Source organism: Sturnus vulgaris, chromosome 6, assembly GCF_052056855.1.
Source record: "Sturnus vulgaris isolate bStuVul1 chromosome 6, bStuVul1.hap1, whole genome shotgun sequence".
Lineage (NCBI taxonomy): Eukaryota > Metazoa > Chordata > Aves > Passeriformes > Sturnidae > Sturnus > Sturnus vulgaris.
This window is the reverse complement of record NC_142248.1, coordinates 25,010,935-25,026,082: the sequence shown is the minus strand read 5'-3', so window position 1 is coordinate 25,026,082 and position 15,148 is coordinate 25,010,935. Positions and strand designations below refer to the sequence as shown.

General features: G+C 40.7%; 1 protein-coding gene across 4 annotated transcripts in view; it reads right to left on the bottom strand.

Annotated features, from left to right (window-relative positions):
* The window catches only part of LIN52 (lin-52 DREAM MuvB core complex component), a 41,132-nt gene extending 26,099 nt beyond the window's left edge, over window positions 1-15,033 (bottom strand). Inside the window, exons 1-7 of one of the 4 annotated variants that reach the window (XR_015804620.1) lie at window positions 14,919-15,026; window positions 14,762-14,836; window positions 14,540-14,577; window positions 14,008-14,074; window positions 12,906-12,989; window positions 12,154-12,241; window positions 9,329-11,782 (exon numbers count right to left, since the gene is read on the bottom strand). Coding sequence is in view for 2 of the 4 variants with exons in the window: in XM_088167325.1 (XP_088023451.1) it covers window positions 12,671-12,831; window positions 12,906-12,989; window positions 14,008-14,074; window positions 14,540-14,577; window positions 14,762-14,836; window positions 14,919-14,937 (444 nt within the window). In the remaining 2 variants the exon portion in view is untranslated. Of the gene's footprint in view, window positions 1-9,328; window positions 11,783-12,153; window positions 12,832-12,905; window positions 12,990-14,007; window positions 14,075-14,539; window positions 14,578-14,761; window positions 14,837-14,918 lie in introns of those variants that run through there. The other 3 variants (XR_015804621.1, XM_088167325.1, XM_014890452.2) reach the window with 3 other exon arrangements.
* Between the last annotated feature and the right edge of the window lie 115 nt (window positions 15,034-15,148).

The window sequence follows — 15,148 nt, the reverse complement described above, 5'->3', positions numbered from 1 at the left end:
AGTTGTAAGATAAATTGCAAGAAAATAACTAAACTATATCCTTTAGCTTTACTGTCAAGACTTACAACTGTGAAAAGCAGTAAGCACAACTTTATTATCTCCTCATTGTGACAAAAGATAGCAAGAATAAATTCACCCATTTTCTCAGAACCAAAACCCATTGAGGCATACAATTTTGGGACTAACAAACTAATTACAGCACATCAACAATAGGTTTGGGTCCACATTTTAAGAGCCTAAGTCAAGCACTTAAAAGTTATAAGCTCAGCTTTCTGCAGGATAATTCATCAGACTTAATTATGATACAAGTTTGCAGTGTGCTTAGGGAACAACAATCTCTTCGACACTTTAAAGAACCCACAAACAGCTTCAAACACGCTTTCATGGGCAAGTATAAAGTAATGTTTTATTACTAAAATAAATTTCTAAGAGCCAACACTTCACTGGATGGGGGAGGTGAAGAACAAACTTGCAGTGAGCATAATGAGAAGAGGTAGTATGTCTACTCTGCTGGCAAGAGCATCAAGCTTCCTTTTTTGATCTCCAGCTAGAACTCAAAAAGCCACAGCAAAACCTTCCTGAAGAGACAAAGGCAATTCAAATTATCTCAGCATCCTAACAAATTCACGTTAAGATGCTGGAAGTCAGGAGTACAGTATTCCATTGGGGCTATTTCTATCTCAGGCCCACTGCTATATTCAACAATGCACTTCTAAATGAGAAAATTTTCAGAACAAAAATCACTCTGTTTTACATAAATAGGTTACTCCTCTGCCCAGAACTCCCAAAATCTCATGGCCATAAACTCCAGTCATATTGGGACACATGGATAAGCTATGTTTTTACAAGATTTTTATTCTATCTTACATTCAGTTGCCTAAGAAAATGCAAATAGCTGTCATTGCTTCCATGCTATTAACAGTAGCAATCCTTTGCTATTCTTAAATATAGTTATTGTCATCTTTAGATATATTGTCTTAAGTCTCAAGTACAATCTTTTTGCATCAAGATGACAAGGCTTAGACATAAAAGGTACATTCAGGTGTAATCTGTTGTACATGCCTGTTCAGACACCGAGCAGGTCCCCACCAAGACTAAGGGGAGCAAGAACACCCAGCCATCCTCCCTGGAAACATGTCAGCACAGTAACTGCATGTGTACACTAAGGGTCATAGCAGAGTCCTCAGCTCCTCCTCCCCATCCTCTTAAAATGTGTATTACTGCAGGATATGTATGAGAACTAGTTATGAAAGTCAAGCAATTAAAAAGCATTTCTGAGGTATTCATGGGACTGTACCAGCCACAAGTGCCTGACAGCTCTGCGTGTGTGAAAGTCCCTGGAGAGCCATCACACTTCAATTACTATCACTAACATTAGTCATTATCAGGCTGGCTTCAGTCCCTGGGGAAGGCAGCTCCTGATGACAATATCCAGCCTCTTCTTGTAAAACAATTCATTAGGCAAAGCGGAACAGCTGGGGCAGCCACGTGGATGTCTGCAGAGTGGCCCCCCCACCGGGACCTCCAGCCCCCCTTTTCCTTTTGGACACAGGCAGCCACCGCCCCCACGACAGCTGTAAAAGCCTCTGGGGACACCTCAGGTTTAATCAGTGCTCCTTATACTCAGGGGAAGCATTTGATTGCAAACTTAAACTAATGGCACTCAGAAGGTTACAACAATCATCAGATAAGAGGCTTGAGGGCATTTTTGTCTTGTTCTAATGCTCGCAAGTTAATGAGGCAATAAGAGACAGATACTATCAGACTTGGTCTAGCAACATTGTACAGACAGGATGTTCAAAGCTGCATTTACTGCGGATTCAAGAGGTAAGGTGGCAAGTTCGGTATTGATCTTACAGAAGACTCCATGCTCAGAACGACTGAAACCACTCAATAAAGTGACAAAATGCTTGGCAAATTTTCACAGTTTTGTATGCATTATCACTGGATCCAAAATGGAGGAAACTGAAGAGGAATATAGCAAATGAAACAGGTAAATAATCGCTAGCATTAGAATGGATATAGACTAATAATTTCTAACCTTTATGCTGCTTGCAAATAGAAATCCTTTTATATATACAATGTCTGGAAATGGCTGAGAATAGCCTCACTTTTCTTAGTTACCCTGCTTGAGGTGAAGCAGCACTTGATACTGGGATCTGTTTTATTATCATAATCTCATTTTACTTCTGGTGATTGATACAATATTCTAATGATACCTTTCTGTGGCATATAATAGCAGCAAGAAGGGGGAAACAACAAATAGCAGCACGCAGCAAAGGACATTTAACAATAAATGTTTTATATGCTGTTTTTAAAAAATCGTTATTTTTCCAATGCCTTGCAAAACCAGGTTAACATGAACTTCACCTTACAGCAGGGGAGATAGGAAAGGGCATGTAAGAAAGCAAATAAACGAACCAAGTAGAAGAGGGTTAGTACCAGAAACTGAGCCAAGTCTCCAAAGTCACTCTAGTGAGATTTTTCACTAGGATCAGCTGCTGCTCTGCAAATAGGTCCAGCAGCCCATACTGTGGAAGAAAATTCCTTCTTCACTCCTGCCAGAAGCCAAATTTACAGGAAAACATTTCAGACAGAGATGGCACAGGAATAATCTTTCCAAATACTCTGCAAATACAGAGTTAAGTGTTCTAGTACCACAGAAGTGGAAAGTTTTAATTGAATAAAGGCATTGACAGCAAAAGATGTTTAAATAATAAATACAGACCAGCAGTAAAGGTTCAAGAGTCCCTGCTAGAATGACTCCTGAGATTTGTTTGGCATTTTTGTGTTTTTAAATGATAATGGAAAAATGCACATAACCTTATGTTTGATCAAACTTTTCCCCATCCTCAATTTCTCCACTGACAGTAGTCTACAACTTATCCTGTCAGGATGAGAGTAGCAAAAAATAGGCTTCTGACAGTATAATGTAAGAACATTTTGTTTGTAGTCATGTTTCTTTCTGTGCCAAGCATGTGGCAGGTAGAAATGCTTTAATGTGACAGCCCATTCCTTTACTTTTGTGGCTAAAAGCTCTTCAGTCAAGCCCCATTGACCCTCTACTTGTCTAGACAGACGAGGGTAGTTTCACTATTCAATTCAGCCAAGACACACAAGAACCTCTGTGTATGCTGAGGGCCATTCTCCTACTCTGCCTTAAGAATTGTACTGAATGGACTGTTTCTCCCTATGCAAAAAAATGGGCTCACACTGCACAGACTTGTAATCAACTCTGTTGATGGAAGTATTTGCAAGCTCCTTCATCATCCCTCCAAAGCCTAAAAGCCATCACTGTGATACAGGAATTCTCAGGTTTTCTGTTCCCAATCAGCTGTTCCCATAGAGGCAAACCATAAAGTTGTACATGCCTAAAAGCTCATAAGCCGAACTGTTTGGTGCTGTGGGGAATGCAGGCTTCAAATGCACTTCTAGTTCTAGAAGGAGATCTTAGATCAGACAAACATGGAGGCACTGCATGATCAGGGTTACAAAGGCTCAGGAGGTCTCCTGGTCAAAGTAGGGTCAATTATGAGGTCAGATCATGCTGCTTAAAGCTTTATTATAATAGTCAGGTCTGGAAAACCTCCAAGAACAGAGAATGCAGAACTGGTGACTGCACAATGTGTTCCACTACTTGACTGACCAGTGCTAGTATTCCAGATGTCTTTGCAAAGCACAAATTGGTACTTTGAGCAGCATACCAAAACTCCTGCAGAAGTTAATGGTGATGAATCAGATGACTGATTTTACAGTCTTCAGAGCAGTTTAGTCAGTTAGAGAGCAGTTGGTTTTCCGATTAATCAGATTTTCTTCCCCATTAACACAGAAAAGGCTCCCTTTTCTTAACCACAAGAAGAATCTATATCAACCTTCACTCTATCAACATAAATTCAAAAAGTCTCTCCCAGAAAGGATCAAATCATTGCAGAATTTCTTCCTACTATTGAACAAATACGAGACAAAGGGAACTTTCAGAAGGGTATAAAGAAATGTTTTGTGGGGGTTTTTTTACTGGCTTGGTGGCTTTATTTTATTGTTCTTGTTTGTTGGTATTTGTTGTCCTGGGTTTCTTTTTGATGGAGGCAGAGATGTTGATTCTGTCTTGTTTTAATAAAGAAAGTAATACATCCTGGCTGAAGTGCCTTTCAGAGATAACCTTTGTTATAACAAAATCAGATTCACAAACTAGGTACGGGCATGTAGAAAAAATGAGGAAGAGGACAAGAGGAAAGGAAAAAAAACCCATTTCAATAAAGATCTGGTTAAAAGCATCTCATCAACTCAGCTTTTATTTAGAATTTAGCTGTTGCACTGAGCATCACTCACTTCAACAGCAGTTACCTGCCAGCTTTTGGGCCACTCAGCATGTGGTCCTTATATATACAGCTCTGGAAACTCGGTTATCAGAGCTAGATGGGATGCTGTCTACCACTGGAAAAACTCCTTGTTGTATTTCTAACTTCAGGCTCCAGAATTAACCATGCAATGGCAGGTGTCATTTTAGCATTTCTAACACTTCTACACCTAACCACATTTTAAAGCTATCTATGCAATCAGAGAGTGTACATTGTTTATGCTAATCCCCCTTTGGTAAGCAGCGTCCATCAGAATTAGAAAAATGCAATCAACTGCATTTGGGAGTCTCAATGGATACCTGACATAATGGAAATTTGAGGTTTTACAGTCACTTTGGATATTTGAAGGTTAAATAATTACCTTATTATGAAAAAAAGTATTAAGTCACAGACAAAAAATTCCAACCCAAACGGCAGATTCTAACAAAAGAAGTTTCCACACAGGCAAGTATCTACAACGGGCATCAAACAGAAAATACAAGCACAGAGAAACTGCAGATGTTTGAACTTCTAACACATATAGGAGAGTTTTAGAGATTTTTTTTTTTTCCTTTTCTCAAACTTCACAAGTATACACCTCCTGCAGCAATCAGAATCATCAGTGCCTGGGGACTATGATGATGCATTAGTACTCACCATCAGTGTCCACCATAGCATCTTTCCCTAAGAGTAAGGGAAAGACAAGAAGATGAAGATGCAGAAATTTCTTGAAACTTACAAAAATATTCATTCTACTTTACCAGCAGAGAACACCCTAAGGATCCATGCAGTATTTCTTTCCATATATGACAGTTACCTAGATACAGCATTTGTTTTATGGTTAGAATGCACTATTTATGCATATGGGTAGGATCACATCTGATACCATCAGTATACTGTCTCTCCCGGATTTTGTATTTAAGAATAACCTGAACCTGCCTCCTTTTTTTTTTTTTTTTCTGCACACAGAGGGCAACTCAAATATACACACATTTATTTAAAAAAAAACAATAGCAGCCATGGTCCAAACTCAATTTCCATCCTCACCATTGCAACCTAATCTCCTGGCACGTTAATGCAAATCAAAGTGAACACTTCTCTGACACTGGTAGCAAAGCATGTTCCTCTCCCAAGAGAGACCTGTAAAACAGGACAGTCACTGACAGCAGTACAATTACTGACACAGATACAGACTTTATGGACATGTTTATCTCTGCTGTAAATCCACACTCTCTCTCCACTCCGATTCACAAGTCATAAAGAAATTGCAGATAATGAAAAAGTTGGAGAAATTTACAGCGTGTCGGAAACCTCAGACAGCCAGAAGAAATTAAAGAGCTGACTGGGGATAAATCACACAGGTACAATTAAAACTTCCTATGCCTCCTTCACTTCTAAACTGGGGCACAAGCCAATGGAGATGATGAAAAGTTGAGGTCATGACTCCTCTGACTGTAATAATTTCTTAACCACCTACATGTCAGAATTAGCCAATTCACAGATCATGTATGAATGGCAATTTCAAACTGGCATTCTGATGTCTCACTCTTCCAACAGGAGGTGCCCCAGAAAAAGCCTGCCTGTAAATAAGCCACCCAGCAAACAGTATAAGGAAAGGTGATTTCCTTGCCCCCTGTAGATGCGGAGTATCTCTTACCACAGTGATGTGCATTAAAATGAAGCAGTAGATCTACAGTGTGGGAGGGGAGCGTGAAAAGAATCGGGAGAAAGGCCAAGGTTTCACATGGAAATCATAGCACCTTGGATATTGTGATGACAAGCCATATAAACATCTTAACAGATAATTTAAGTACTCTTTTCACCTCTCTGAAACAATCAAATAAGGCCCAAGAATTACTATAAATGTAAACTGAACACAGTCTCCCTATTTTTCCTACTGAAAAACTAAGCCAACCATTTCAGCTGACTGTGAGCTCCTGAAATTCTCTGTGTTCATGTCCTAACCCAAAAATGAACCATCCAAAATGTGACACATTCCAAGGGAGAAGTCTACTAAATCTGCTACGTAACTCCTCAAGCTAACTTGTATTACAGAAATCCAGTGTCCAAAGAGCATAATTTTGTTGTCCAGATGTAAAACTCTGCCTTCGAGCTTTGAAGCACATGAAGTATACTGTTTCACATAAAGTCCTTGCCAAACTCAGTACTAAATAAAATAAGTGAGAAATATGCTTTCAGGCAAAACTGAAATATTATGAAGATTCATTCAGCAAGGCAGGGAATGCAGAAAACTAACCAGGAAAAGAAATATATAGTTGCTACAAAGAAAATTCTAAGCACAGCAGGAATAACTGAAGCACACACACCTCAAACTGCTTCTTCTTATGCAGGACAGTTCACCTTTCAAGTAAACAAACTGTGTATTTTGTTTAAGAACATAACAAGCACTAGACTTGGCAGATATTGTTCTCTTACAAGCCCAACATACTTAGAACAATGTAGGTGATCTAAAATATATTTTCTTCCATCATATTTCAGATTAATACAGGCACATAAGTGCTAGAAGCACAGTACTTCTGGAGATGGCAGCTTTTAACAAAAAAAAAAAGCGAGCATCCTCCTCACTCTTTTGTCAGCAGTCAAGATGGTAAAAACACTGCTGTATCTTCATAATAACTGCCACTGAAACTGCTGTGGGATGTAGATTCAAATCCCATGCTACTCTTTCACTTTATTTTCTTCTTGCCTCTCCAAAAAGGCAGTTCTGTTCTCCAGCTCCACCACAACACTTTAGATCGTCTTACTTCCCCAAGAAAATAGGGAAAGAGCTCATGTTATAGAAAGAGCCTGCTCTTCTACACAGTTCCAAAACATCATTTTGACTAATAATAAATAAGAGCCCAATTCACTTTTCCATGCAACTCTCCAGACTACAGAGTGGACATACAGCTTTTACTAAAATGGACCAACAAGAGATTTCAGAAGATGTCATAAAACATTAAAGCACCCTTTACTTACACATCTGTTCATATGTTGGTTTCCTACAAATATAAGAAACTGAAACATTTTGTTGCAGACAACTATACATACACACCAGAAAGAGCACCAGGCAACTGTAAAGCAGAAGTGAGGCCACGTTCACAGATGTAAAGTAAGGCTTCTGAGCTTAAAACACCTCTGTGTTGCCAGGACTAAAGAAAAAGTGGTTATGATCAGAAAATATTTTTATCTGATGAAATACATCATTGATAGAAGCCTGTTTGGGTACAAAGGCCAGGTGTTTTGCATGGAGCCTAAAAAGGCTGCATGTTCATGCTACATGGAGACAACCCTAGGCAAGCCAATCCATTACACAAAAGGAAAATGATATTTCAGTAAAAGGATACATTTTCTTCCCTAATTTCCCTTTTTTTAATTCTAATTCGGCAACTTTATATTTACACAGTTCAAGTGTAGCAACTGTAATGCCCTGCCTCACAGTTTAATAGGTAACTTCAGTCCACCAAAGATGGATCCCAATTTAAACATGTCCTACCTATGATCAGCATCAAAATGAGGTAAAAAAAATAAACACCATCCAAAACTCAATGACAAGAGTAGCCTGCAAGGATCACTGGCAGAGCTAAAGGTGTATGTTTAAAAATGCTACAGTTAAATCCTGATGAACCACTCTGCCCCTCCAAACCTACAGAAAGAGCTGAACTTGCAGGCAAGAGATCACAACAGACATGAATGAAAAATGAAAAACTGAAGACTACTAATCTAAGGAAAAAGTGGTGATCTGTACATAGCTTGGAATTCAGAAGGACTCCTTTATGATTTTCCAGAAATTTCAGAGGCTGCTGAAGTTGCAGAGGACTACAATTCAAAACCAAGGACAGCTTAACTCAAGAGCAAGGTAGTTGTTCCTCATTCATGAGCCCATCCATCTCTCGCTGTCTCTGGAAGAGTCCCTCCATTACAGGGAACCTCAGAGATTTCTGGTAGTTGCTTAACTACCAGGCTGTTTAGCTATTACTAAAATAAATAAACAAAAACATCCATTGTCAAAAGGTCCTTCCAACCCACCACCCTGACCGACATGCCAATGGCAAACATCTATAGAAGAGTGTAAGTGCAGGGAGGCACACAGCTGTACCTGCAAAGTAATCTCTGCATCTCCAAGATGTCCAAGCCACTGGGGACTCCTCAGCAGTCAGACATCCCAGAAGGATTTATCTTCCAATCATTTTTCTCATTACTGAGTGAAAAACTCCATGTCCACAAGCTCCAGTGGTGATGTGCTCTGCTCTTCAATGAACAAGTATCTCCTCATGTCTATCCCAACACAATCTTTTATTCTCTCTGGCTCCCATACTATGAGAAACAGTGAGGAGCCATTCCCTACTCACGCCTTCTCTGCATGAATGTTTTACAGATCTCTTTCACATACTACATCAGCTGTTTCTCTCCAGGGCAAAAAATCTTAAGTCATTTACTTATTCTTCATATTAAAGAAAACGATTACTGATTGACTAAACTTGGACTGGCTTTGCCTTTATCAGTCTGGTGCTACAAGACAACCAACCTTTTGCTGTTCACCTGCAATCTCCCAGGTCATCAAGGTCTAATGAGCGGGCCCTTGATCAAACAGCTCTTCTACTGCACCTCTTTTTTAAAAAATTTGCTTGAACATATATGGAAAAGAAATCAAAGTTACAAAGACAATAGAAGAAAAGTTGCTAGAACCTAGGGAAAGTCAGGGTGCACAAAACCATGGGAAACTATAAATAAGGAGACTTGTTGAGCATGTTTGGGAACTGTCTCTCTGCTCTTGAAAAAGTATGAGGATTGGAAATACAGTCATTCCTAATTTTACACCAAGAACATCACAAACTACCTTCAACTCCAAATAAAAATTTAATCTAACACAAGAGATTAGACTAGCAAAATCGCTGACAGGGAAATTATAAATTATATTCATATCTGCTTGGTCAGTTATCCCACATTTTCTAATATTTAAGGCACACACAGCACCAAGGCACCATTACCTTCACAAAGATATGAGGCTTAAGAAGAACAGGCTTTGCAGGAATTCTTGCACTGACAGTATCACTGGAGGTGTACTGTGATACCATAGTGGCCAGATGACCATGCTGGCATCAGTGAGATTTTATAAACATAGCTGTGTTACCAGCTATCTGTATTTACATTTCAGGCCCTCTGAACCAGTATAGCAGGTGTTACCTGAAAAATATCAGAGATTCACAGGGAAACAACAGGAGGCCTTCAAAAAGCCACTGGACAACCACATTCCTTCAGTATCAGAGTGCTTTTCCCATTCTCCCATCCTACATATCTGTTACTCTCATACATAAGTTTTTTTCTGAAGTTTGGTAAAAAACAAACTTTTAGGTTTTTGTAAGAAAAACATTTTTCTCTGTGTATGTAGTTCTCAGATCCATCTCTCTGTACACATATATCCCAAAGGATGACAGGGCATATTTTTAAATGCCTGGACTTCTCAGAGTTGCCAGTTCATGAAACCAAGACTTCAAAATTCTTCTGAAGTCGACTTTGACTCAGATGCCCCAAAAGGTGCAATGGGTCATACAGTGGAAAAACAGAGTTTCCAATCTAAATTTGCAGTTATCTACATTAAGTGTTCTGAAACTTGCTGTTTTGTGGGCTACAAACATTGAGTCAGGGTCTGTGGATGGGTTCCCAGATAAAGAACTATTCCCCTCTTGCTCACCACATTAGCTGGGGACTGCTCATTCTGCAGTGCTCACTACTCCACTCCAAGCAAAGCCTGCAAGTGGAAAAATTCAGAGACACAAAGGGGAGGAAAAAGTTCCTAACAGGGCTTTTGTATCTTTTTTCCCCCAAATTCAGAAATGAGACTCACTGCGTGGCAGCAGCTCACATTCAGAAGAGCTACTATGCCTCCCAAAGTCACCCTAACTGTATGAACAACTAAAAGTCAGTATATTCATTGAGCCCAATTCCTTCTCCCTTAAAATACCCACATTAACAGGAACGGTAAAATGGACACAAAGCAGGACTTCCAATACTGAAAATTGTTTTGATTATTCTTACCAGTAAAATACTTAATTAACAGAAGGAAAACAGAAGCTGTAATGTCAGAAGGTTGGACTTCATGATCTTGGAGGTCTTTTCCAGCCTAAATGTTTCTGTGATTCTAAGAACCAAAGCAGAAAGAGAAAAGCAGCCACAGGCAAAATGATGAGGTAGAATTTTACAGAGCTTAGAAAGCAGAAAAGGAAACACAAGCTGAAACCTCAGAAGTGCCGAAAAGTAATTTATTTTTAAGAATTTAGTGATACAAGGACCTGAGCCTGGAAGCTTCTAGAGAACTCCATAATCACCTTTTAACAAAGAATAAATACACAAAAAAGACCCAAGCCTGTTTCCTAAACAGGAAAGTAAAAAAAAAATAATTTAAATGGTTCATGCTACAAAAATCCTGCTTTATTCAAGGAAAGCTATACTTTGACATGAATCCTGTGCAAAGGAAGGGAAGAATATTCTGCAAGGAATATTCTGAGCAAGAATCCACCTATTAGCATGGCAGAAAGAAAGCAGAAGAATAAGCTGGAAAAAAAAGCTAAAGTATATGTTGACAAATTAAATTGATTCACAGAAGCCATGGGGCAGTCAACAAACTAGCCAGGGTTACAGAAAGTAAAGGTAACCCTATGGGAAAAAGAGAGGAGAAAGTTACTTGTAGAGAAAGAAAATCTGTGCAAAGCACGCAACTAAAAGAGGAACTGAGAAATCCATGGCCAAAAAGTTAGGGACAGCTGGAATCATAGATAATAAAAATGTGGAATTCAGATAACAGTATTCAACTGTTTCTAGGTGAAAGCCATCCAGATGTCCCATCAAGATGGACAAAACATTCAATACATCAATTCCAAACCTGTCAAGAAAGCGCACTTATATGGACAAAATACCAAGAGAGGACTTCTGCGGGAGGCCTCATGCTGCCATCTAGAGGAGACTGGTCAGTGGTGGGCTTTGTCCTGCTTTGGACAGCCAGCTTCAATGAACAGCCAAGTCAAGAGAGGACTGGTAAACTTCAGTACAGAGATATAACCAAATACAACACACCTGAGACAAAACCCCAAGTCCCTTAACTTTTATGAATACATCTCTTGGATTTTCTTCGTGTTCTCTCACTAATCTAAGTCCATAAGAAAAAATAACCTAAAGGCAGTAATTAGGAAAAACAGTCCCGAGCAGCTTCTGTTCAAATTCCGCAACTAATTTTTGGTTAAAATTTTCCAAAGATAAGTGTATATTACGACATGCAAAGTATTCAATGGATTACAGTGTAAAGGAAAACTGCTTTCGGTGACAAGAAGTTACAAGCATGGAAACCCTTCATAAAGCTTGCAAATTCAAGACTTAAGTTAAAACTGTTGAGCCTCACATATTTCAGTTTTCACTCACTTTGTCTTCTTTATGTATGCACTTGTTCTCTGTAAAAATAAATGGAAACACATGCAACAAGTATTGCACGTGCAATAAGGAAACAAATGCCTCCCTAGCTTTACTGCAACTCAGGCTCTGCTAAAGTCCATTTAGCAGAACAACACTGTCAGATATCAGAGCCTACAACTTAACTGAGAAAGCCAATCATCGGCCAATCTTTGCATTTGACTCAGTTTTACGCTGTTATACTTTAACTTCTACTCTACCAAATGCTTTACACAGTCTTAACAGCTGCTAGCACTGATAAATAAACTTGAAGTATGTTGAAACAAGCTTAATGATTTGTTATGAAGAATGCATTAGGCTATCCTAGGTTTGCAGTCAGAAAGGCTCTAAAGGTTTAGTACTGCTGTCTTACCCACTGAAAGGAAGGTGAAAGACTTGAAACTTTTAGTGCTTTGTGTAGCCCAAGAGTAATTGTAACCAAGGTCTATGCTGGAGCATAACTAAACAGAAAAAAAGAAATGTGTCACTATGTATGGGTAGCATTAAAAACAACTCCACAATACTCTTGGAATTCTCAAAGCTGAATCAAACTGTTGACAAGAGTCTTAAATGAGACAATGAAAGGAGCTCTTTCTTCACAAAACCACAGTAAGAGTTGGCTGTTTGCAATTGGGATGAAGGTCATCTTTATTACTCAATGACATCACTTCCTGCCACAATGGACTGTAAGAAAAAATAACAGCTACAGAAGCAGAAAACAGTATGAACAACAAAGTGACAGGAGAATCCTATACACAGCTGCAAGTTTTACTGTGGAGGTAGTGCATGAAATTTGAGAGAAATACTGCCACAAGTATTCTGAGAAATACCTTTAGTATCTGAGTGGGAAATTAAGCAAAGTGACCTGATTTATGTAAGACAATGTTAACTCAGGAACAGAAGTCTCTGTGCCACTGGGTAACACCAGACTGACATACATGTTTTCCCACATGCAGGTAGGCTGTAAATTGGAGATGTAAGCTCATTCTTTCATCCTGTTGCAGGAGGTCACTGTCAAACACTTGCCAAATCTGCCAACACACTTTTCCAGCTACAAATGTACAAGCACATGCTTTAGTGGAAAGATTTGCAATGCAGTCAGTCACATCTATGTCCAGCACTTACATTCATCCAGTCCCAGCTGATAAGCCAGGTTCTGCAGGCCACGAACTTTTTCCATCAGGTTAGCTGTAGTGAGGCTCCCCAGTTCTTAAGAAGAGAGAAAAAGGTGAATTTTAACACTGTCTGTAGTACTCCAGTAGCAGTTTACCTGCTTAGTACTTCACAGAGGACTTGCAAGCCATATTTCTTTCAAGCCAGGATCTTTTTCAATGAACAATATATGTTCAAAATTCAAGCTGACTCCATTCTTAATTTTAACGTAAGGAGAAAGACAGCCATGACTCTAGTTCAATGCTTTAATCCACCACCATTGCAAAGAGTAATTTGACCCATACTTTTGGAAGTTCTTTAAGTTCACATTGCAACATGAACAAGCTATATAAAAGTATGCAAGGGAATGGACTTCTTTTACATTAACAACGTGAGTTCAAGTTTCCCGGAGAAAGTCAGAGTTAATTAATCTCACTTTCACTTTGTAGCCATGACATGTCACTGTGATACCATCACACATCACCATCTGCAATTCACGAGGCAGAGCACGCTGAAGGATGTTTACTGCAAACTAACAGCTGCAACATGAAGCAAGTGCACATGCTAGCTAATCCTTCTGAAACTTGCTCGTACAGCCTCACCATTGCATTGGAGCTCCTGGATGAGTGAGGGAACACACACACACACACAGAGCATCTCTGAGCAAGTCAATCAACAAGATTAAGCTACTCACCAACTGATAAGCTGAGACCCTCCAAAAAATTAATCCTACTTCTCAAAATGTAGGAGACGCTCACTATACTTATACAGTGATAAAAATGGCTAAGGGAGGTGACTGAAATATACACAGTATTACACTGCTTGTTTTGAAAAATCAGCCTGCCACTGACATCTGGATGGGCTCCTGGAAATAACTGGTTTCATGAAAATGTCCATCATTAGCAAGATAAAGACTTCTGAGTCAGAGATTCTGCAAATATGATGACTAGAGATCTTAGGCCATAGGGCCACCACCAAAACATTTAAAGAACAAGTGTTTTAAGCCTCTTAAATAAGTACTGAATTCCCATCTGCTTTGGCAACCTCAATTCCTGCCCAGAATATTCATACTCACCCTTCAACATATCAATATCATCATTTTCTAATTCAGCCATCCACTTAGGAGGAGAACTTGTAATGGGCTGTTTTGAAAAAAAATAGAAGTTCACATTCAGAGAAGTCCATTTTCAGAATTATACCATGAAGTATGATCTGTATTGAAAACTAGTTACACCGACAGCAAAAATATGAGAGTGTGTCCCATTGAAATACTTTTATGTTTAATCTTGTTTTTTCCTGGACATTTTAGAATCTTAAATGGCATACTACCATGAACAAGCCAAAAATCAGTACGAAAAATAGGGTCTTCTGAAGTTTAAAACCCTTTATTTCTTCCAAAGTGTAATTCTCATACACAGTAAACTGCACACGGTATAAAAAAAGAAGCTCATATATAAGATACATTAAAACCAAAAGGCGTATTGTAACATATACTGGAGTTATCATTGAGACACGGTTCATAGGAGATGTAAAGCCCGCAAGAGACCCTGCAGATCTACCATCACACGGAAGGAGGAAACGCGAAAGGCAAAGCAGCGCTCACTCACGCTTTTGAAGGAGGCGGCGAACTCGGCAACCCCGGGCACTGGGAAGAGAAAGCGGAGGTTGGCGGGGGGTGAGCGCCTCTGCGGGCGGCACCGCCACCCCGCCCGGCCCCGGCGGCCCCGGCCCGGCCCGTGCAGCCGCCCCAAGGAGGTCCGGCCCCGGCCGGGCTCTCCCCACCCCACCCCGAGCTGTCACCCTCGGGGCAGCGGGCCCGCCGCACTTACGCTGCTCAGGCCACAGGTCCGGGGAGGCGCGGTCTAGCTTCTCGAAGCTCAGCAGCGAGGCCTCCAGGTCGGCGCCTGCAACAGAGAGGGGTTGAGGGGAGTTGGGGCGGGGAGCGGCGCGGGGGCGCGGCGGTGCCGCCCGGCCCTCCCGCCTCACCGTCCGCGGGAGCCGCCATGGCGCGCGCCTCACGTGACTGCCCGCGGCCGAGCGGGAGAGGAAAACAAACCCCGCCCCCGAGCCCCACGTGCCGCTCTCGCGGCCGCCGCGGGGCGGCGCTGGGCCGGGCGGGGCCGGGCCGTGACGCTCGGAGGGCGGCTCGGCCCCCTCTGCCAATCCACGGCCCGGAACGGGGGGCGGGGGCCAAGGGGGGCGTGGCCGGAGCGGCT